Here is a 24,442-nt window from a genome sequence, read left to right as displayed (position 1 = left end):
CCTGCTGGAAGGTGAACCTCCGTCCCAGTCTCAAATCTCTGGAAGACTGAAACAGGTTTCCCTCAAGAATTTCCCTGTATTTAGCGCCATCCATCATTCCTTCAATTCTGACCAGATTCCCAGTCCTTGCCGATGAAAAACATCCCCACAGCATGATGCTGCCACCACCATGCTTCACTGTGGGGATGGTGTTCTCGGGGCGATGAGAGGTGTTGGGTTTATGCCAGACATAGCGTTTTTCTTGATGGCCAAAAAGCTCAATTTTTGTCTCATCTGACCAGAGTACCTTCTTCCATATTTTTTTCTTTAAGCAATGGCTTTTTTCTGGCCACTCTTCCGTAAAGCCCAGCTCCTATGGACAGATACTCCAATCTCCGCTGTGGAGCTTTGCAGCTCCTTCAGGGTTATCTTTGGTCTCTTTGTTGCCTCTGACTAATGCCCTCCTTGCCTGGTCCGTGAGTTTTGGTGTGCAGCCCTCTCTTGGCAGGTTTGTTGTGGTGCCATATTCTTTCCATTTTTGAATAATGGATTTAATGGTGCTCTGTGGGATGTTCAAAGTTTCTGATATTTTTTTATAATCCACATAAAAATCCATTTAAATTACAGGTTGTAATGCAATAAAATAGCACAAACGCCAAGGGGGATGAATACTTTTGTAAGGCAATGTATGTGCTGTTGGGAATCGGATCAAAGTGTTCTGAGTTTTAGTGATGTTTTGGCATCTTACCGCGTCCATGAGGGTGAACTGCTCGGCCACCACCACCGGGTCAAAGTTCAGGAAGTCCAGTCGGTCAACCTCGTAGCCATTCTCCTCCAATAAGGTGAAAGGATGGTCCAGCACTGAGGGATGACATCACAACTCATTACGTCAAACACACTTTCACCACATTTGATGAGCGGCTGGGGTTAGTAAAGTCCTTAATGTAGTGAAGTGAGGGCTACCACACTCAGATATAACTTTCGTTGAAGATGTGGATCGAAATGTTGTAAGCTAATACAGATGTGTGTTAGACTAATAGTGCATCTGACTGTGCTGGTCCTACTTTACTGCATGACACCCACGACCACGTCACACAACAAGGGATTCACAAACAACAGTGTTCTCTTATTTGGAATAACACCCAAAACATCTCTGGCCTTCCACTAATACTAATTATATGGACTCTCCATGACCATGTTTAGGAGCTGGGGTCAGGGTTCAAAGTGCATAAGTTTAGTTGGGGGTTAAGGGAGTGTCTTACACTCACGCTCGGGCTCTTGGAGCTGCCGGCGGTGGAAGTGGGCCAGGAGGTTGCAGGCACGGCGTTCCAGGTCCGATCCTGGGAAGTTGAGATGCAGGTAGGAAATGAGCCGTCGCAGGCAGCTGTACTCTGGAGGCTTCCAGAAGTCCTCAGAGTAGTGGTCAAGCCATGCCCCCAAGATGGAGGATATCGTGCTGAGAGAGAGAGAGAGAGAGAGAGAGAGAGAGAGAGAGAGAGAGAGAGAGAGAGAGAGAGAGAGCGAGAGCGAGAGCGAGAGAGAAAGCAAATAGCTGAGTCTACCTTTAATAATGATAAAAAAAGAGAGGGAAATGGAGTGGAGAGATAGGAAAGATAAAGTACATAGAGAGAGGGGTGTATCAAGTTAAGGATAAGGAAGGGAGAGTGGACAAATAAAGGGACTAGCTACATTAAAGTCACAGGACAGGAAAGAGATATACAGTACCAGTCAAAAGTTTGGACAACTACTCATTCAAGGGTTTTTCTTTATTTTTACTATTTTCTACATTGTTGAATAATAGTGAAGACATCAAAACTATGAAATAACACATATGGAATCATGTAGTAACCAAAACAGCGTTAAACAAACGGCTGCTTTTCCTTCACTCTGCCGTTCGACTCATCCTAAACCATCTGGCCAGGTTATCTGATGCAGCACTCCATCATCACTCTCCTTCTTGGTAAAATAGCCCTTGCACAGCCTGAAGGTATGTTGGGTCATTGTCCTGTTGTAAAACAAATGATAGTCCCACTAAGCCCAAACCAGATGGAATGGCGTATCACTGCAGAATGCTGTGGTAGCCATGCTGGTAAAGTGTGCCTTGAATTCTACATAAATCACAGACAGTGTCACCAGCAAAGCACCCCCACACCATAACATCTCCTCCTCCATGCTTCACGGTGGGAAATATACATACGGAGATCATCCATTCACCCACACCGCGTCTCACAAAGACACGGCAGTTGGAACCAAAAATCTCAAATTTGGACTTCAGACCAAAGGACACATTTCCAAAGGTCTAATGTCCATTGCTCGTGTTTCTTGGCCCAAGCAGGTCTCTTCTTATTATTGGTGTCCTTTAGTAGTGGTTTCTTTGCAGCAATTCGACCATGAAGGCCTGATTCACACAGTCCCCTATGAACAGTTGATGTTGAGATGTGTCTGTGGCTTGAACTCTGTGAAGCATTTATTTGGGCTGCAATTTCTGAGGCTGGTAACTCTAATGAACTTATCCTCTGCAGCAGAGGTAACTCTGGGTCTTCCATTCCTGTGGTGGTCCTCATGAGAGCCAGTTTCATCATAGCGCTTGATGGTTTTTGCGACTGCAAAAACCATCAAACGTTCAAAGTTCTTGAAATTGTCCGTATTGACTGACCTTCCTGTCTTAAAATAATGATGGACTGTCGTTTCTCTTTGCTTATTTGAGTTGTTCTTGCCATAATATGGACTTTTACCAAATAGGGCTATCTTCTGTATACCCCCCCTACCTTGTCACCACACAACTGTGTCTCTGTTTTCTGTCACTGTACAGTATGTGTTGAAAATGAGGCTACAATGTGTGTCTGAATCAGACAGAGACTTACTTCCTCAGCTCTGTGCGATCATCGTGAGTCAGTATGTGGCCCTCTGAGCCAGGCAGGTGCTGGAGCTTGGCATACCTGAACACAGATTCATCAGTTTGTTAGTCGTCTATCCATCCATTCATATATCCATTCCTGTATCAAGACATTCATTCCTCCACCCTCTATTCATCATGCATCACTCCATCCACCCACCTTTTCCTTCCATCTATAATTCTTCCACCAATCAACCGATGGATCCACCCATGCATACATCCGTAAATTCATCCATTTATGCACCAATGTATCCCTCCCTCTCTCCCCCTCTACTCACCTGTTGAGCAGTAGGTCCAGGACCTGCTTGGTGGAGGCGAAGGAGCGGTAGGTGCAGAGGAAGATGGTAACGTAGGTGGAGTCGTTGCCCCGGAACGCCGCCACCATGTACTCCACCAGCTTCTCCAGCGTGCCTGCCTTGATGGTGCGCACCTTGCACGTCTCGTACAGGCTGAGGGCTGCGTCTGTCTCCACACCTAGCCAGCGTTGGCCCTTAATGGCCCCGCTGCCGCCACCGTGGTGGCCAGGGTGGTGGTGGTGGTGGAGCATCTGCACCTTCCGCAGGGTGATGGTGTATACCGCCCCGTCCTCCACCTCCTCGCCAATCTCCTGGGTCGCATTCTGGAAGACAGAGGGAAAAAGTGAGAGTTAGAGAAAGGTTTAGATCTTCTTTCTTTTTTATTATAACACACATGTGAAAACAAAATGAAGCCTGAGGTAAGTGCTGGTTTTTCATTAGTTACACATCGAACCATGCATTACATATAACCATTGATTAATAGACTACATGTATATTGCTGTGAAATAAATTATTGGAGTATTCCCTTTCACACATTATTGGTATTATTGCGTGACAATTTTAGAAGGAAGTGATTTTATTTGCCTCTGGTCTAGGCTATAGTCCCATTATCCAGTGACAGACATCACAACGCTTTTGGCCTCTCTCCCTCTGTTGATTTGTTGGGCTAACACTCATATCACTCTGGCCAAACAATATTCACTCCACCATCCTGTGACCATTTGTTCAATATGGATTATTGTTCTATCAGAGTCCAACTCAATACCTCACAATTGAACTAACCCCTAGCCTCGGGCCAAAACCAATTATGGCACTCGACTCGATGTTTTGCCACAAGCTGTTCCCTGTAGTTTTTGGTTCCCCAGCCAGCTGCTCACCAGCACGACACAGCACAGGGAACGACACAGAACAGGGCACAGAACAGGGCACAGAACAGGGTACAGAACAGGGTACAGAACAGGGTACAGAAAAGGGTACAGAACAGGGTCCAGCACAGAGCTTGCCTTCTTATCAGTTGGCATACAGGATGTGGATAAGGGCTGATAGCAGAAGCGGATGTTCATAAATAGAGTGAGGACTGAACAGCTGTGGTGGTAGAGGATGGACATTATGGGCTCAGGCTTGCATGCAGACACATTGGGCGATATGTTGACAGTATAAAATAAATACAACCCCCCCCCCCCCAGTTTTTAAAGCAACTGCTATTGCTTTAGGCTTTTTAGCACTGCACTTGTTTCAAAAAGGTTTGGAATAAAACAATTTTTTGTGATTGCATCTATCTGGGATTGCATTGATTGATTCACAATGCAAAGTTTTGACCACAATGTCGAATGCCACTGCCAAGTTAAACCGTAGATAGGGGACACCCATGCATCAGATGGGTCAACGTTGAAGGCAGACAGCCTTTCTGTGACGTGCTGAGGAAGTTTTGAGCTGGACTGAACGTGAGCATGTGCAGTGTCGCATATGCAGTATCAGTGTCAGTCTGTGCCAAGAAAGCTAATCTGAGAACAGTTATGCTGTGATGTTTACGACTATATAAACACTCAGTCTCATGACTGATACGTTCGTTAAGCTATTATAGGTCAGAATATATTGTACATGCTACAGCAATCTTTTGTTCTGGCCTACCAGTAACATGGTGAATTCTACTAATAAACTACTCATGGTTTTCATTCAAGACTTTCATTAGGAGAATCGGATGTGTTAGTGCTTGGTTGGAACGAAGGCCTGCACCTACATCCAGAACGCACATACAGTATACGAACAGTATATGTTTTAGCTAACTTCAAGAACGAAAAAGAGAGAGAGAGCGCCTCTTCTACATGAGGGGGATAAGAAGAAAACATAGAAGGGTTTGGCAGGGTGAGGGAATGTAATCGCTCAAGGAGAGCGGACACAGATGCTGCATTGTTGTTGTTTTGTCTGCCTGCCTGCCTGCCTGCCTGCCTGCCTGCCTGCCTGCCTGCCTGCCTGCCTGCCTGCCTGCCTGTCTGTCTGTCTGTCTGTCAATCTATCTGCCTTTTAGTCTGGCTCCGGCATTGTCTGGCTGTTCTGGTATGTCATCCAACACACTCCAGATAACCATGGCTCCAAAGAGAGTTATGTCAGTTCCAGTTTGTTTGTATTGTATGTGTGTACTGTGTGTGTGTGTGTGTGTGCACACGCGTGCGTGCAGTGTGTGTACAGTACATCAGATCTGACCCTGTGTGTGAGTATTCGTGAGAGTGTGTATGTCAAGAGTTTCAACTGCTATAGAACTCCCCAAAATGTCTGCTTTTAATATAGTAGCATTTATGTAGTGAGGATATACCTACAGCTAGGTACAGTTACACTAAAATAGACACATGTATGGTCTGTTTATGGTGTTGCTATGACAACGGGAGGGAGATCACACACACGGACGCACACGCACACACACACACACTAGATGTGCTGAAAGGCACATTAGGAAGGGGTTGTCAATCAACAGGCTCCAATTGGTGAGTCACCAGATAGCTAGGACCCCACAGTTGGCTTACGCACCCACATGCGCACACACACAAAATCACAGGCACACATATTCGCACACACACACAGAACCCAGCACCATTCACAATGACCAACTGACTTTTCATAGTATGTACAACAAACTGAGAGCACTGAAAGCCTTTGGATTACTTTGACAATCTTAAAGTGTCAGTCCAGCCAGGTCCGGTTCAGTTTCCCCTCGAAGTGACTCAGGGTCTTAAAATCCTGTCACACACACACACATCCCTGTCCCCCTTCTGGCAGGCGCTCTGACTACCACAAGCTTAAATTCCTCGGCTTCCCCTCATCTCTACCTTTCTCCATCTCTCCCTCTAGCTGTCTCTTTTGTGTGGTTCCTCTCAATATTATAATTATTACAGACATTCCACTGGCGCTCCACAGGCACTCTCACCCTGCCGCCATCGATTGAGAGACGGGGGGGGGGGGGGGGGGGGGAGATTCAGACATAGGAGATAAAAAGGAAAGAGGGATGACAGAAAGAAAGAAAGAGAGAGACAAAAGGAGAGAAAGAAAGTGAGGGGGAGAGGGACGTTTGTGCATGTGTATAATCAGTGTGTATGTGTGTCTGTGTGTGTGTGTTCATGTGTGTGTGCGTGTTCGTGTGTGTGTGTGTGTGTGTGTGTGGTACTAAGACAAAGCCGTGCTGCTGTGAGAGGGGTTATTGTGGCCTATTCTGGGAAAACTTCAAACACACAGCACACGGACGCTTAGTCATAGACTTCAGAGGGGGGTTACAAGAGGAGCCTTGAAGTTTGGGCACTTCTCTCCTCTCGGTGGAGAGAGGGGGAGGAGATGGAAGGGAGATGGGAAGATGAGAAGAAGGGACCTCACACATACACACTGCACGTACACTCCTGGCTCTAGTTATGAGGAGCACTTATGTCTGCCTGTATTTGTCTACTTCGTCTGACATACACATGGCGCAGCACTGCCAAGTGGTGGGTTTGTGTGTGTGTGGGACATTGAACTAACTACTAGTTCTTCCTAGGGAAAATAGAGAAAAGGCAGTTACTAAAATAGGAAAAGGACATACTGACAGACACTTCCTAGACAACTGTGTGTGTGTGTGTGTCCTTTATTGGACAAGAGAAAGGTATGACATCCTTCCTCTGGAATCAGACCACATGACCTTCTCCCATTCCTCCTCTGGATCATCCAGATGGTCATTGGCAAACTTCAGACGGGCCTGGACATGCGCTGGCTTGAGCAGGGGGACCTTGCGAGCGCTGTAGGATTTTAATCCATGACGGCGTAGTGTGTTACTAATGGTTTTCTTTGAGACTGTGGTCCCAGCTCTCTTCAGGTCATTGACCAGGTCCTGCCGTGTAGTTCTGGGCTGATCCCTCACCTTCCTCATGATCATTGATGCCCCACGAGGTGAGATCTTGCATGGAGCCCCAGACCGAGGGTGATTGACCGTCATCTTGAACTTCTTCCATTTTCTAATAATTGCGCCAACAGTTGTTGCCTTCTCACCAAGCTGCTTGCCTATTACCTGTAGCCCATCCCAGCCTTGTGCAGGTCTACAATTTTATCCCTGATGTCCTTACACAGTTCTCTGGTCTTGGCCATTGTGGAGAGGTTGGAGTCTGTTTGATTGAGTGTGTGGACAGGTGTCTTTTATACAGGTAACGAGTTCAAACAGGTGCAGTTAATACAGGGAATCGGTGGAGAACAGGAGGACTTCTTAATGAAAAACTAACAGGTCTGTGAGAGCCGGAATTCTTACTGGTTGGTAGGTGATCAAATACTTATGTCATGCAATAAAATGCAAATGAATTACTTAAAAATCATACAATGTGATTTTCTGGATTTTTGTTTTAGATTCCGTCTCTCACAGTTGAAGTGTACCTATGATAAAAATTACAGACTTCTACATGCTTTGTAAGTAGGAAAACCTGCAAAATCGGCAGTGTATCAAATACTTGTTCTCCCCACTGTAGGACTCGTTTTATTGTGGATATAGATACTTTTGTACCTGTTTCCTCCAGCATCTTCACAAGGTCCTTTGCTGTTGTTCTGGTATTGATTTGCAGTTTTCGCGCCAAAGTACGTTCATCTCTAGGAGACAGAACGCATCTCCTACCTGAGCGGTATGACGGCTGCGTGGACCCATGGTGTTTATACTTGCGTACTATTGTTTGTACAGATGAACGTGGTACCTTCAGGTGTTTGGAAATTGCTCCCAAGGATGAACCAGACTTGTGGAGGTCTAGCATTTTCTGTCTGAGGTCTTGGCTGATTTATTTTGATTTTCCCATGATCTCAAGCAAAGAGGCACTGAGTTTGAAGGTAGGCCTTGAAATACATCCACAGGTACACCTCCAATTGACTCAAATTATGTAAATTAGCCTATCAGAAGCTTCTAAAGACATCATTTTCTGGAATTTTCCAAGCTGTTTAAAGGCACAGTCAACTTAGTGTATGTAAACTTCTGACCCACTGAAATTGTGATACAGTGAAATATAAGTGAAATAATCTGTCTGTAAACAATTGTTGGAAAAATTACTTGTGTCATGCACAAAGTAGATGTCCTAACCGACTTGCCAAAACTATAGTTTGTTAACAAGAAACGTGTGGATTGGTTAAACACTAGTTTTAATGACTCTGACCTAAGTGTATGTAAACTTCAGACTTCAACTGTACAAATTACAAATTACAAAGTACAAAGAGGTGGTTATGTTGATGCTTAGTAGTGCCACAATGTGCTATGGAATAAGCAAGCCCACTCACATAATCAAACCTTTGGACTCTGTGAGCTACACTATACAGTACCAGTCAAAAGTTTGGACACACCTACAGTCGTGGTCAAAAGTTTTGAGAATGACACTAGTATTGGTCTTCACAAAGTTTGCTGCTTCAGTGTTATGAGATATTTTTCAGATGTTACTATGGTATACTGAAGTATAATTACAAGCATTCCATAAGTGTCAAAGGCTTTTATTGACAATTACATTAAGTTTATGCAAAGAGTCAATATTTGCAGTGTTGACCCTTCTTTTTCTGACCTCTGCAATCCGCCCTGGTATGCTGTCAATTAACTTCTGGGCCACATCCTGACTGATGGCAGCCCACTCTTGCATAATCAATGCTTGGAGTTTGTCAGAATTTGTGGGTTTTTGTTTGTCCCCCGGCCTTTTGAGTATCGACCACAAGTTCTCAATGGGATTAAGGTCTGGGGAGTTTCCTGGCCATGCACACTCTTGGCATTCTCTCAACCAGCTTAATGAGGAATGCTTTTCCAACACTCTTGAAGGAGTTCCCACATATGCTGAGCGCTCGTTGGCTGCTTTTCCTTCACTCTGCGGTCCAACTCATCCCAAACCATCTCAATTGGGTTGAAGTCGGGTGATTGTGGAGGCCAGGTCATCTGATGCAGCACTCCATCACTCTCCTTGTGTTTGAGTAGGATAAACTAGCGAGCTGCATTCACTAGCTAAGTAAGTGAAAGTGAAAATAACAACAAAATATAGCTAGCTCTCTCTCTTGCTTCTCCGTTTTTGAAGAAATAATTTTTTTCAAAACTGTTCAACTATTATCTCAGCTCAAACAGAGAAGGATACTATGTTAGCTAGTTTGCTATGGCTATCCAACACTGGAACTCTTCCAAGTCACGGTAAGCTTTTGGTTTTATTAATTTATTGTCACTGGGGCCTGCCGGTGTAACTGCTAAACTGCTTGCTGTACACTGTACTGCATGATTGTAACAGGTTTACTAACAGGTTCGTCCTAGTAGCTATGTTGACTATGACGGTAGCTAATATGGTGACAATGATGTAGGCTGTGTGTAGCGGTTATGGTATGAAGGTTTGGCTTGGAAAGGTTTTTTCGCCTGGTCACAGATAGCTGTTGTGTTGTGCACTGAAGTCCACAAGCTAACGGAAAAGTTGAGAGGAGGAAAGCGCGTAGATGCGAGAAGGAATTATACAACGAGCAAAGTGATCATGCTATGAAAGTGAACTGTTTGTGGGTGATCAGGGGTGTATTCATTCCGCCGATTCTGTTAAAAAACGTTTCTTAAACGGAAGCAAACGGAACGAAACTGTGATAAACATACAGTGCATTCGGAAAGTATTCAGACACATTTTTTTTACGTTACAGCCTTATTCAAAAATGTATTAAATTGTTTTTTTCCCTCATCAATCTACACACAATACCCCATAATGACAAAACAGGTTTTATAGACATTTTTGCAAATGTATTACAAATAAAAACAGAAATATCACATTTACATAAGTATTCAGACCCTTTACTCAGTACTTTGTTGAAGCACCTTTGGCAGCGATTACAGCCTCGAGTCTTCTTGGGTATGATGCTACAAGCTTGGCACACCTATATTTGGGGAGTTTCTCCAATTCTTCTCTGCAGATCATCTCAAGCTCTGTCAGGTTGGATGGGCGCGTCGCTGCACAGCTATTTCCAGGTCTCTCCAGAGATGTTCGATCGGGTTCAAGTCCGGGCTCTGGCTGGGACACTCAAGGACATTAAGAGACTTGACCCGAAGCCACCCCTGCGTTGTCTTGGCTGTGTGCTTAGGGTCGTTGTCCTGTTGGAAGGTGAACCTTCGCCCTAGTCTGAGGTTCTGAGCGCTCTGGAGCAGGTTTTCATCAAGGATCTCTTTGTATTTTGCTCCGTTCATCTTTCCCTCGATCTTGACTAGTCGCCTAGTCCCTGCCACTGAAAAACATTTCCCACAGTATGATGCTGCCACCACCATGCTTCACCGTAGGGATGGTGCCATGTTTCCTCCAGACGTGACGCTTGGCATTCAGGCCAAAGAGTTCAATCTTGGTTTCATCAGACCAGAGAATCTTGTTTCTCATGCTCTGAGAGTCCTTTGGGTGACTTTTGGCAAACTCCAAGCGGGCTGTCATGTGCCTTTCACTGACGAGTGGCTTCCATCTGGCCACTCTACCATAAAGGCCTGATTGGTGAACTGCTGTAGAGATGGTTGTCCTTCTGAAAGGTTCTCCCATCTCCACAGATGAACTCTAGAGCTCTGTCAGAGTGACCATCGGGTTCTTGGTCACCTCCCTGACCAAGGCCCTTCTCCCCCGATTGCTCAGTCTTGGTGGTTCCAAACTTCCATTTAAGATTCTTGGGGACTTTCAATGCTGCAGAAATGTCCTGGGGACCAGGATGCCAGCATGCTCCAGCAGGGAAACTAATTCCCCTTCCCTTGCCTCAGCGGCCTTGGTCACATCTGTCCATAGGCTTTGTAACTGATCTCCCCCTTTCTGATGGTTTTACCACTATTATGGTTGTTGTTGACAGATTCTCTAAATCCTGCTGTTTAATCCCTCTCTCTGGTATACCTACCACTCTGCAGTTTGCTGAGGCACTATGGCCTTCCGGAGGACATCGTTTCCGGCCGTGGTCCCCAGTTCACGTCGCAGGTCTGGAAAGCCTTTATGGAGAAGCTGGGGGTCGCGGTCAGCCTCACATCCGGGTACCGGCCTCAGTCCAACGGGCAGGTGGAGAGGACCAACCAGGAGCTGGGGAGGTTCCTTAGGAGCCACTGCCAGGACTGGCAGGGGGAGTGGGTCCGGTTCCTTCCATGGGCGGAATACGCCCAGAACTCACTTCGACACTCCTCCACTGGGCTGACTCCCTTCCAGTGCATCCTGGGATATCAGCCTGCCCTGGCTCCGTGGACTCCGAGCCAGACCAAGGCTCCTGCAGTGGACAAGTGGTGCCGTCCGCCGTCAGAAGGATCAGGCGGACCGCGTTCCATCCTGGTGATCTTGTCTGGCTCTCCACCAGGAACCTCCCGCTCCGCCTGCCCTGCCGGAAGCTGAGCCCCCGGTTTGTGGGGCCCTTCAAGGTCCTCCAGAGGGTCAATGAGGTAACCTATCATCTCAAACTCCCCACCAACTACCGGATCTCACCCTCCTTTCATGTTTCCCTCCTCAGGCCAGTGGTTCCAGGTCCCCATGACACCCCTCCGCCTCCCCTGGACATCGAGAGGACCCCCGCCTATGCTGTTAGGTCCCTCCTGGACTCCCGACGTCGTGGGGGTTGGCTCCAGTACCTAGTGGACTGGGAGCGGTACAGTTCTTAGGAGCACTCTTTGATCCCGGTGGCGGACATTCTGGACCCCAACATCAACCGGGATTTCCATCTCCGCCGTCCGGACCGACCCGCTCTTCGCCCTCAGGGCCGCCTTCTGGCCAGGGTCGTCTTGCGGCTGGAGCCGTGCATCAGGGGCGGGGTACTGTCACGCTTACTCCTATTCCCTCCCTCTGGCGCTATCACTCTTCTTTTCCAATTTTACTCTTGTTTAATTGTTCCACTAGCTGAAGAGTTTAGACACACTGTTCGTTTGCTTAATTGTACATATCCAAAATGCTAGTTGTCCGTTTGTATACTGTTATTTAATTGTTTCCCCCTAAGGACGTTTGTAACAATTTACCAAGACAGGAGTGACCCTTTTCACAGGCTACTGGTTAATTTAGAATATTTCTCATTACTCAGCTCTGTGGCGACACCTAGTGGACTACATTCATATTATGGCCATTGAAATGCCACCGACGGCTGTTAAAACATTTTAATAACTGAAGCTGAAGGTTATACACTTTGTTTAAAGTGTGACCGAAACTCAAATTGTGCACTTGCCTACTACCATATTTTTTAATTTATTTTTTAATTCAAAGTTGTATGTAACTTCTTTCCTGTGTCGGTTTAATCAACTGATGCTGAGTAAGAGAGAATTCCTGCTGCTCGTTCATAATGACGAGTTCAGGATTTTTATTTTTTCCTTTGATTTTCTTTGAATGGCATTGTACTATCACTTTTATTTTATTTTTGTGTATGTTGGGGGGTTATGTTGGAATTATCCAATAATTATTGTGCTCTGTTTCTCTAAAGGTTTAGATATTATTTTTTTCAGATGTTACTTTCATGCTGCTGCTCTCTTTTCCTCTCTTTTTCATTTGACTTCTCCTCTTATAAGGATTAATGTCTAGTTCAACAACAAGTTAGGATGGTATTTTGGGGCTTCCAGTCAGACTGGTGACATGGAACATTCGCGGTTGTGGGGGGCAAATTAAGCGCTCCAGAGTATTTTCACATCTGAAGAGCCTGACTACTGATATCGCATTTCTTCAAGAAACGCACCTACTTGTTAACGACCATACTAGATTGCGTAAAGCATGGGTTGGACAGGTTTTTAGTTCTAATTCTAACGGCAAAGCCAGGGGAACAGCAATAGTGATTTACAGTTTTCGCCCTCACCGATCATTTCAGATCCTGTAGGTCGTTATACAATAGTTAGTGGCACCCTCTTCCAGACCCCTGTAGTACTTGCGAATGTTTACGCCCCTAACTGGGATGACACTAGATTTATGACATATCTTTTAGCCTCTCTCCCTAATCTTGACACTCACCGCCTCATCTTCGGCAGGGACCTTAACTGTGTTATTGAACCAAGACTCGACCGGCCTAATCCCAGAACACTTACTCCTTCCGGGATGGCAAAAGCTCTTTCTACATTCAAGACCCAAATGGGTTGTGTTGATCCATGGCGCTTCCTCCACCCGGTCACAAAGGACTTATCCTACTTTTCTCATGTTCATCAAGCCTACTCGCGCATAGACTACTTTTATTTTTATTTTTAGATAGAGCCCTTCTCCCATCAGTTAAAACTACAGAATATTCTGCTATAGTAATTTCGGACCATTCCCCCCCACATTCAGGACTTAGCTTTTACTCTGAACGCAAAAAAACTGTTGAATTGGAGATATAACACGGCCCTATTGTCTAACAAAGATCTTGGCCAACAACCTCCTTCCCTCAGTAAGAGCATTGAAGATGGGTCGTGGCTGGGTCTTCCAGCATGACAACGACCTGAAACACACAGCCAGGGCAACTAAGGAGTGGCTCCGTAAGAAGCATCTCAAGGTCCTGGAGTGGCCTAGCCAGTCTCCAGACCTGAACCCAATAGAAAATCTTTGGAGGGACCTGAAAGTCCGTATTGCCCAGCGACAGCCCCGAAACCTGAAGGATCTGGAGAAGATCTGTATGGAGGAGTGGGCCAAAATCCCTGCTGCAGTGTGTGCAAACCTGGTCAAGACCTACAGGAAACGTATGATCTCTGTAATTGCAAACAAAGGTTTCTGTACCAAATATTAAGTTCTGCTTTTCTGATGTATCAAATACTTATGTCATACAATAAAATGCAAATGAATTACTTAAAAATCATACAATGTGATTTTCTGGATTTTTGTTTTAGATTCCATCTCTCACAGTTGAAGTGTACCTATGATAAAAATTACAGACCTCTACATGCTTTGTAAGTAGGAAAACCTGCAAAATCGGCAGTGTATCAAATACTTGTTCTCCCCACTGTATTTTTCAAATGTACTGTGATGTTTTACAAAAGTTCTGAACCTTTCTATTCTCATTGTTTCTACAGATCGTAAATTGAAAATAAACATTTTTGCTAAAAGTATTATTATATTATTGATCAATTGACTATGACTTTTCAGATCACCCAGTAGTGCTATCTGCAGGGTTAGCTCCAGGTAAATATTGCAATCCTTTAGCCATTCCTGGACCTGTGTCCAAAAACAAGCTACAAATGGACAACTTTTTAGATAACTTGGATATTCCATTCATTGATATGGACATGACTAACGTTCTGGCCAACCCTCTGCATCTAGATGAGATTACAAAGGGTCTAAAGTTAATGCAAAGTGGCAAGGCCCCAGGCCCTGATGGCTTCCCCGTCGATTTGTATAAAATATTCTCAGATCAACTCGCCCCACTACTATTAGATATGTTCCCTGACTCGTTATCACAGGGCTCTCTCCCCCCGACGCAAACTCAAGCCTCCATCTCACTTATACTCAAGAAAGATAAAGATCCAGCAGAATGTGGTGGATATCGGCCCATTTCACTTTTGAACGCTGATGTTAAACTATTAGCTAAGGTTCTAGCATGCCGGTTGGAACCCTGCCTTCATGATGTCATATCTGATGATCAAACGGGTTTCATCAAACGGCGACAACTGTTTTCCAATGTACGCCGTCTTTTGAACATTATTCTCTCTCCTTCTGTCTCTCCAAACTCCGAAATTGTTGTTTCTCTTGATGCGGAGAAGGCTTTCGACTGGGTGGAGTGGGATTATTTATTTAAGATTTTGTGAAGATTTGGTTTTGGGTCCAATTTCATCTCATGGATACATCTGCTCTATTCTGCTCCTACGGCTAGCTTACACACCAACTCTCAACATTAAAAATACTTCCCCCTCTCCAGAGGGACCCGTAAAGGGTGCCCTATGTCTCCGCTCCTTTTTGCACTTGTGATAGAACCACTTTCCTTGGCCTTAAAATTATCATCATCATTCACTGGAATCCACCGAGCTGGTGTAGAACACAAAGTGTCATTGTATGCAGATTATCTACTATTATATATCACTAACCCTGTGAACTCTGTCGATAACATACTGCATATTTTAACCACATTTGGATCATTCTCAGGTTACAAATTGAACATTCAGAAAAGTGAATGTTTTCCGATCAACCCCGCTGCCAAGCAAATTCCACCTGGAGCCCTGCCATTCCGTCTGTCGCCCTCTGGTTTTCCCTATTTAGGTGTGAATATAACACATTCTCTGGCTACCCTCCATAAAACTAACTTTGCAAGTCTAGTCACACGAGTTAAAGCAGATATACAATGCTGGGATAGTCTGCTTCTCTCCTTAGCTGGCAGAATCCAATCTGTTAAAATGAACATTTTGCCTAGGTTTCTATACCTTTTTCAATGTCTTCCGATCTTTCTGCCGAAATCATTTTTTAACATGTTGGATAGGCTCATCAGTCATTTTATCTGGGCAGGCAAATCACCTAGGATACGTAGAGCAATACTTCAAAAAAGGAGACAAGATGGAGGATTGGCACTTCCAAATTTACTGCTTTACTAATGGGCAGCCAATATTCAAAAGATTATGGTCTGGTGTAATGCTCCAAGTACCAACTGGTGCTCAATAGAAGCACACTCCTGCCAATCATCCTCCCTTTCTGCCCTTACTTGTGCCCCACAAGAAATAAGACAAAAAAAAACAGAAAACTTGAGCTGCATAACTATTCAACCCCCCCCCCCCCCCCCCCCAATCTTTTGAAAATAAAATGGACGATTTAAGATTACGGTTATCCTACCAACGGGACATTAAAAACTGTAATATCTTATGTTTCACGGAGTCGTGGCTGAACGACAACAATGATAACATTCAGCTAGCAGGCTATACGCTACATCGGCAGGACAGAACGGCTGACTCCGGTAAGACAAGGGGTGGCGGTCTGTGGCGGTCTGTGTATATTTGTAAACAACAGCTGGTGCACAAAATCAAATACTAAGGAAGTCTCGAGGTTTTGCTCACCTGAGGTAGAGTATTTTATGATAAGCTGTAGACCACACTATTTACCAAGAGAGTTTTCATCTATATTTTTCATAGCTGTCTATTTACCACCACAAACCAATGCTGGCATTAAGATTGCACTGAATGAGTTGTACAAGGCCATTAATCAACAGGAAAACGCTCATCCAGATGCAGCGCTCCTAGTGGTCGGGGACTTTAATGCAGGGAAACTTAAATCCGTTCTACCTAATTTCTACCAGCATGTTAAATGTGCAACCAGAGGGAAAAAAACTCTAGACCACCTTTACTCCACACACAGAGACGCATACAAAGCTCTCCCTCGCCCTCCATTTGGCAAATCTGACCATAACTCTATCCTCCTGATTCCTGCTTATAAGCAAAAACTAAAGCAGGAAGCACCAGTGACTCGGTTAATAAAAAAGTGGTCAGATGACGCAGATGCTAAGCTACAGGACTGTTTTGCTAGCACAGACTGGAACATGTTCCGGGATTCTTCAGACAGCATTGAGGAGTACACCACATCAGTCACTGGCTTCATCAATAAGTGCATCGATGATGTCGTCCCCACAGTGACCGTACGTACATACCCCAACCAGAAGCCATGGATTACAGGAAACATCCGCACTGAGCTAAAGGGTAGAGCTGCCGCTTTCAAGGAACGGGACTCTAACCCGGACGCTTATAAGAAATCCCGCTATGACCTCCGACGAACCATCAAACAGGCAAAGAGTCAATACAGGTATAAGATTGAATCATACTACACTGGCTCTGACGCTCGTCGGATGTGGCAGGGCTTGAAAACTATTACAGACTACAAAGGGAAGCACAGCCGCGAGCTGCCCAGTGACACAAGCCTACCAGACGAGCTAAACCCCTTCTATGCTCGCTTCGAGGCAAGCAACACTGAAGCATGCATGAGAGCACCAGCTGTTCCGGATGACTATGTGATCACGCTCTCCGTAGCCGATGTGAGTAAGACTTTTAAGCAGGTCAACATTCACAAGGCCGCAGGGCCAGACGGATTACCAGGACGTGTACTCCGAGCATGTGCTGACCAACTGGCAAGTGTCTTCACTGACATTTTCAACATGTCCCTGACTGAGTCTGTAATACCAACATGTTTCAAGCAGACCACCATAGTCCCCGTGCCCAAGGACTCTAAGATAACCTGCCTAAATGACTACCGACCCGTAGCACTGACGTCTGTAGCCATGAAGTGCTTTGAAAGACTGGTCATGGCTCACATCAACAGCATTATCCCAGAAACCCTAGACCCACTCCAATTTACATACCGCCCCAACAGATCCACAGATGATGCAATCTCTATCGCACTCCACACTGCCCTTTCCCACCTGGACAAGAGGAACACCTACGTGAGAATGCTATTCATTGACTACAGCTCAGCATTCAACACCATAGTGCCCTCTAAGCTCATCACTAAGCTAAGGATCCTGGGACTAAACACTTCCCTCTGCAACTGGATCCTGGACTTCCTGACGGGCCGCCCCCAGGTGGTAAGGGTAGGTAACAACACATCTGCCACACTGATCCTCAACACGGGGGCCTCTCAGGGGTGCGTGCTCAGTCCCCTCCTGTACTCTCTGTTCACCCATGACTGCATGGCCAGGCACGACTCCAACACCATCATTAAGTTTGCCGACAACACAACAGTGGTAGGCCTGATCACCGACAACGATGAGACAGCCTATAGGGAGGAGGTCAGAGATCTGGCCGTGTGGTGCCAGGACAACAACCTCTCCCTCAACGTGACCAAGACAAAGGAGATGATTGTGGACTACAGGAAAAAAAAGAGGACTGAGCACGCCCCCATTCTCATCGACGGGGCTGTAGTGGAACAGGTTGAGAGCTTCAAGTTCCTTGGTGTCCACATCACCAACGAACTATCATGGTCCAAACACACCAAGACAGTCGTGAAGAGGGCACGACAAAGCCTATTCCCCCTCAGGAGACTAAAACGATTTGGCATGGGTCCTCAGATCCTCAAAAAATTATACAGCTGCACCATCGAGAGCATCCTGACTGGTTGCATCACCGCCTGGTATGGCAACTGCTTGGCCTCCGACCGCAAGGCACTACAGAGGGTAGTGCGTACGGCCCAGTACATCACTGGGGCAAAGCTTCCTGCCATCCAGGACCTCTATACCAGGCGGTGTCAGAGGAAGGCCCTCAAAATTGTCAAAGACTCCAGCCACCCTAGTCATAGACTGTTCTCTCTGCTACCGCACGGCAAGCGGTACCGGACTATTTGCACTGCCCCCCCACCCCATCCTTTTTAGGCTGCTGCTACTCTGTTAAGTATTTATGCATAGTCACTTTAACTCTACCCACATGTACATATTACCTCAAATCAAATCAAATCAAATCAAATTTTATTGGTCACATGCGCCGAATACAACAGGTGCAGACATTACAGTGAAATGCTTACTTACAGCCCTTAACCAACAGTGCATTTATTTTAAACAAAAAAAGTAAGAATAAAACAACAACAAAAAAAGTGTTGAGAGAAAAAGAGCAGAAGTAAAATAAAGTGACAGTAGGGAGGCTATATATACAGTAAAATAAAGTGACAGTAGGGAGGCTATATATACAGGGGGGTACCGTTGCAGAGTCAATGTGCGGGGGCACCGGCTAGTTGAGGTAGTTGAGGTAATATGTACATGTGGGTAGAGTTAAAGTGACTATGCATAAATACTTAACAGAGTAGCAGCAGCGTAAAAAGGATGGGGTGGGGGGGCAGTGCAAATAGTCCGGGTAGCCATGATTAGCTGTTCAGGAGTCTTATGGCTTGGGGGTAGAAGCTGTTGAGAAGTCTTTTGGACCTAGACTTGGCACTCCGGTACCGCTTGCCGTGCGGTAGCAGAGAGAACAGTCTATGACTAGGGTGGCTGGAGTCTTTGACAATTTTGAGGGCCTTCCTCTGACACCGCCTGGTATAGAGGTCCTGAATGGCAGGGAGCTTTGCCCCAGTGATGTACTGGGCCGTACGCACTACCCTCTGTAGTGCCTTGCGGTCAGAGGCCAAGCAGTTGCCATACCAGGCGGTGATGCAACCAGTCAGGATGCTCTCGATGGTGCAGCTGTAGAATTTTTTGAGGATCTGAGGACCCATGCCAAATCTTTTTAGTCTCCTGAGGGGGAATAGGCTTTGTCGTGCCCTCTTCACGACTGTCTTGGTGTGTTTGGACCATGATAGTTCGTTGGTGATGTGGACACCAAGGAACTTGAAGCTCTCAACCTGTTCCACTACAGCCCCGTCGATGAGAATGGGGGCGTGCTCAGTCCTCTTTTTTTTCCTGTAGTCCACAATCATCTCCTTTGTCTTGGTCACGTTGAGGGAGAGGTTGTTGTCCTGGCACCACACGGCCAGATCTCTGACCTCCTCCCTATAGGCTGTCTCATCGTTGTCGGTGATCAGGCCTACCACTGTTGTGTCGTCGGCAAACTTAATGATGGTGTTGGAGTCGTGCCTGGCCATGCAGTCATGGGTGAACAGAGAGTACAGGAGGGGACTGAGCACGCACCCCTGAGGGGCCCCCGTGTTGAGGATCAGTGTGGCAGATGTGTTGTTACCTACCCTTACCACCTGGGGGCGGCCCGTCAGGAAGTCCAGGATCCAGTTGCAGAGGGAAGTGTTTAGTCCCAGGATCCTTAGCTTAGTGATGAGCTTAGAGGGCACTATGGTGTTGAATGCTGAGCTGTAGTCAATGAATAGCATTCTCACGTAGGTGTTCCTCTTGTCCAGGTGGGAAAGGGCAGTGTGGAGTGCGATAGAGATTGCATCATCTGTGGATCTGTTGGGGCGGTATGCAAATTGGAGTGGGTCTAGGGTTTCTGGGATTATGCTGTTGATGTGAGCCATGACCAGTCTTTCAAAGCACTTCATGGCTACAGACGTCAGTGCTACGGGTCGGTAGTCATTTAGGCAGGTTATCTTAGAGTTCTTGGGCACGGGGACTATGGTGGTCTGCTTGAAACATGTTGGTATTACAGACTCAGTCAGGGACATGTTGAAAATGTCAGTGAAGACACTTGCCAGTTGGTCAGCACATGCTCGGAGTACACGTCCTGGTAATCCGTCTGGCCCTGCGGCCTTGTGAATGTTGACCTGCTTAAAAGTCTTACTCACATCGGCTACGGAGAGCGTGATCACATAGTCATCCGGAACAGCTGGTGCTCTCATGCATGCTTCAGTGTTGCTTGCCTCGAAGCGAGCATAGAAGTGGTTTAGCTCGTCTGGTAGGCTTGTGTCACTGGGCAGCTCGCGGCTGTGCTTCCCTTTGTAGTCTGTAATAGTTTTCAAGCCCTGCCACATCCGACGAGCGTCAGAGCCAGTGTAGTATGATTCAATCTTAGACCTGTATTGACTCTTTGCCTGTTTGATGGTTCGTCGGAGGTCATAGCGGGATTTCTTATAAGCGTCCGGGTTAGAGTCCCGTTCCTTGAAAGCGGCAGCTCTACCCTTTAGCTCAGTGCGGATGTTTCCTGTAATCCATGGCTTCTGGTTGGGGTATGTACGTACGGTCACTGTGGGGACGACATCATCGATGCACTTATTGATGAAGCCAGTGACTGATGTGGTGTACTCCTCAATGCTGTCTGAAGAATCCCGGAACATGTTCCAGTCTGTGCTAGCAAAACAGTCCTGTAGCTTAGCATCTGCGTCATCTGACCACTTTTTTATTAACCGAATCACTGGTGCTTCCTGCTTCAGTTTTTGCTTATAAGCAGGAATCAGGAGGATAGAGTTATGGTCAGATTTGCCAAATGGAGGGCGAGGGAGAGCTTTGTATGCGTCTCTGTGTGTGGAGTAAAGGTGGTCTAGAGTTTTTTTCCCTCTGGTTGCACATTTAACATGCTGGTAGAAATTAGGTAGAACGGATTTAAGTTTCCCTGCATTAAAGTCCCCGGCCACTAGGAGCGCTGCATCTGGATGAGCGTTTTCCTGTTGATTAATGGCCTTGTACAACTCATTCAGAGCAATCTTAATGCCAGCATTGGTTTGTGGTGGTAAATAGACAGCTATGAAAAAATATAGATGAAAACTATCTTGGTAAATAGTGTGGTCTACAGCTTATCATAAGATACTCTACCTCAGGCGAGCAAAACCTCGAGACTTCCTTAGTATTTGATTTTGTGCACCAGCTGTTGTTTACAAATATACACAGACCGCCGCTCAACTACCTCAACTAGCCGGTGCCCCCGCACATTGACTCTGCAACGGTACCCCCCTGTATATATAGCCTCCCTACTGTCACTTTATTTTACTTCTGCTCTTTTTTTCTCAACACTTTTTTTGTTGTTGTTTTATTCTTACTTTTTTTGTTTAAAATAAATGCACTGTTGGTTAAGGGCTGTAAGTAAGCATTTCACTGTAATGTCTGCACCTGTTGTATTCGGCGCATGTGACCAATAAAATTTGATTTGATTTGATTTGATTTATAAGCTTGGCACATCTAGCCACTGGGATTGTTGCCCATTCTTCAAGGCAAAACTGCACCAGCTCCTTCAGGTTGGATGGGTTCCGCTGGTGTACAGCAATCTTTAAGTCATACCACAGATTCTCAATTGGATTGAGGTCTGGGCTTTGACTAGGCCATTCCAAGACATTTAAATGTTTCCCCTTAAACCACTCGAGTGTTGCTTTAGCAGTATGCTTAGGGTCATTGTCCTGCTGGAAGGTGAACCTCCGTCCCAGTCTCAAATCTCTGGAATACTGAAACAGGTTTCCCTCAAGAATTTCCCTGTATTTAGCGCCATCCATCATTCCTTCAATTCTGACCAGTTTCCCAGTCCCGATGAAAAACATCCCCACAGCATGATGCTGCCACCACCATGCTTCACTGTGGGGATGGTGTTCTTGGGGTTATGAGAGGTGTTCGGTTTGCGCCAGACATAGCGTTTTCCTTGATGGCCAAAAAGCTCAATTTTAGTCTCATCTGACAAGAGTACCTTCTTCCATATGTTTGGGGAGTCTCCCACATGGCTTTTGGCAAACACCAAACGTGTTTGCTTACTTTTTTCTTTAAGCAACAGCTTTTTTTCTGGCCATTCTTCCGTAAAGCCCAGCTCTGTGGAGTGTACGGCTTAAAGTGGTCCTATGGACAGATACTTCAATCTCTGCTATTGAACTTTGCAGCTCCTTCACGGTTATCTTTGGTCTCTTTGTTGCCTCTATGATTAATGCCCTCCTTGCCTGGTGGGCGGCCCTCTCTTGGCAGGTTTGTTGTGGTGCCATATTCTTTAAATTTTTTAATAATGGATTTAATGGTGCTCAGTGGGATGTTCAAAGTTTCTGATATTTTTTTATAACCCAATCCTGATCTGTACTTCTCCACAACTTTGTCCCTGACCTGTTTGGAGAGCTCTTTGGTCTTCATGGTGCCGCTTGCTTGGTGGTGCCCCTTGCTTAGGGGTGTTGCAGACTCTGGGGCTTTTCAGAACAGGTATATATATACTGAGATCATGTGGCAGATCATGTTGACACTTAGATTGCACACAGATGGACTTTATTTAACTAATTATGTGACTTCTGAAGATAATTGGTTGCACCAGATCTAATTTAGGGGCTTCATAGCAAAGGGGGTGAATACGCACCACTTTTCCGTTATTTTTTTTGTATAATTATTTGAAAAAAGTTATTGTTTTCATTTCACTTCACCAATTGACTATTTTCTGTATGTCCATTACATGAAATCCAAATACAAATCAATTTAAATGACAAGTTGTAATGCAACAAAATAGGGAAAATGCCAAGGGGGATGAATACTTTTGCAAGGCACTGTACTGGAAACCCCATTGTGCGCTCTACATTGAAGATCTGGAGACAATTTCTTCAACATTGTAGACTTTCTGCCCATTCTCCTCTAAGCCCTATTTGTAACAACAACCTATTTTTACCCTCCAAACTCGACCAGGCTTTTGTTTTGTGGTGAGAGAGAGGTTTGGTATGTTACAAAGATTTATTTTTAGATGGGAAGTTTGCCAGTTTTAATGATCTCGTAGCTAAATGTAATCTGGCTCATTCTAATATTTTCCGCTATTTTCAAGCCCGTAACTTTGTTCGCTCTCATTTTCCCACCTTTCCTCAACTACCTCCCAAGATGTCCTAGAAGAGATTTTGTCCCTGCCGTTCTAGATCGTATGACATTATGCTTTCCTCTGAACCCTCTCCAATAAACTAAATCAAGACCGACTGGGGTAGTGAACTTGAACTTGACCTTACAGATGACTGGTGGGAGGAGGCCCTTCTTAGGGTTAACTCCACATGCTCATGTGCTCGGTTAAGTTTAATTCAGTTCCAGGTCTTACACAGAATTCACTACACCAAAGACAAACTTAGTAAATTCCTCCCAGACATAAATGACAAGTGATAGATGTTCAATCACTCCGGCAGACCACACCCATATGTTTTATTAATGTTCTAAGCTGACTGAGTATTGGTCATCCTTCTTTAATACTCTTTCTAAAATTCTGGATATTAACCTGCAGCCTTGTCCTTTGATAGCTATATTTGGAGTTCCATCTTTGCTACCTAGTCTCACTAAAAGTAAAGCAAACGGTGTAGTGTTTGCTTCCCTCATAGCCCACCGGCAGATCTTGCTTAATTTGAAATCCTCCAAACCTCCCACTGTATCAGCCTGGTTGAAAGATGTCTTTTCTACACTTAGAAAAAATTTAATACACTTTGAGAGGTTGTACCGATAACGTTTTTTTGAGATGGTAGCCTTTAATTTCCTTTTTTGAACAGTTGCCTTCTGATCGCTCTACATTGACTCCTGAGTGGCGCAGTGGTCTAAGGCACTGCATCGCAGTGCTAACTGTGCCACTAGATCCTGGTTCGAATCCAGGCTCTGTTGCAGCCGGCCGCGACCGGGAGACTCATGGGCGGCGCACAATTGGCCCAGCGTCGTCCAGGGTAGGGGAGGGAATGGCCGGCAGGGATGTAGCTCAGTTGATAGAGCATGGCGTTTGCAACGCCAGGGTTGTGGGTTCGATTCCCACGGGGGGCCAGTATAAAAAAATATGTATTCACTAACTGTAAGTCGCTCTGGATAAGAGCGTCTGCTAAATGACTAAAATGTAAATGTAAAAAATGATCAATAGGAGTAAGAATTTTGGCCAACAGGGGATATGAGAGAGTGTGGGAGGGAAGGGATAGTATGCTGTGATATTTTATTTTTATTTTTGTGTATGTATGTGTGTGTGTGTATGTATGTATGTATGTATATGTGTATATATATATATATATATTTTTTTTACATAAATCACTGACAGTGTCACCAGCAAAGCACCCCCACACCATCACACCTCCTCCTCCATGCTTTATGGTGGGAACTACAC

General features: G+C 45.5%; 1 protein-coding gene across 1 annotated transcript in view; it reads right to left on the bottom strand.

Moving 5' to 3' along the window:
• Positions 1–24,442, bottom strand: part of LOC311099947 (ral guanine nucleotide dissociation stimulator-like) — a gene marked incomplete at its 3' end in the record, with an annotated part of 68,097 nt that overhangs the window by 17,516 nt on the left and 26,139 nt on the right. Inside the window, exons 2-5 of the mRNA XM_084140666.1 lie at positions 3,154–3,494; positions 2,844–2,918; positions 1,248–1,435; positions 728–840 (exon numbers count right to left, since the gene is read on the bottom strand). Coding sequence (XP_083996792.1) covers positions 728–840; positions 1,248–1,435; positions 2,844–2,918; positions 3,154–3,494 — 717 coding nt within the window. The remainder of the gene's footprint in view (positions 1–727; positions 841–1,247; positions 1,436–2,843; positions 2,919–3,153; positions 3,495–24,442) is intronic.

Source organism: Coregonus lavaretus, assembly GCF_964263955.1.
Source record: "Coregonus lavaretus genome assembly, chromosome: 24".
Lineage (NCBI taxonomy): Eukaryota > Metazoa > Chordata > Actinopteri > Salmoniformes > Salmonidae > Coregonus > Coregonus lavaretus.
Note: the sequence above shows the minus strand (reverse complement) of the source record. Positions and strands in the feature narration are given on the sequence as shown.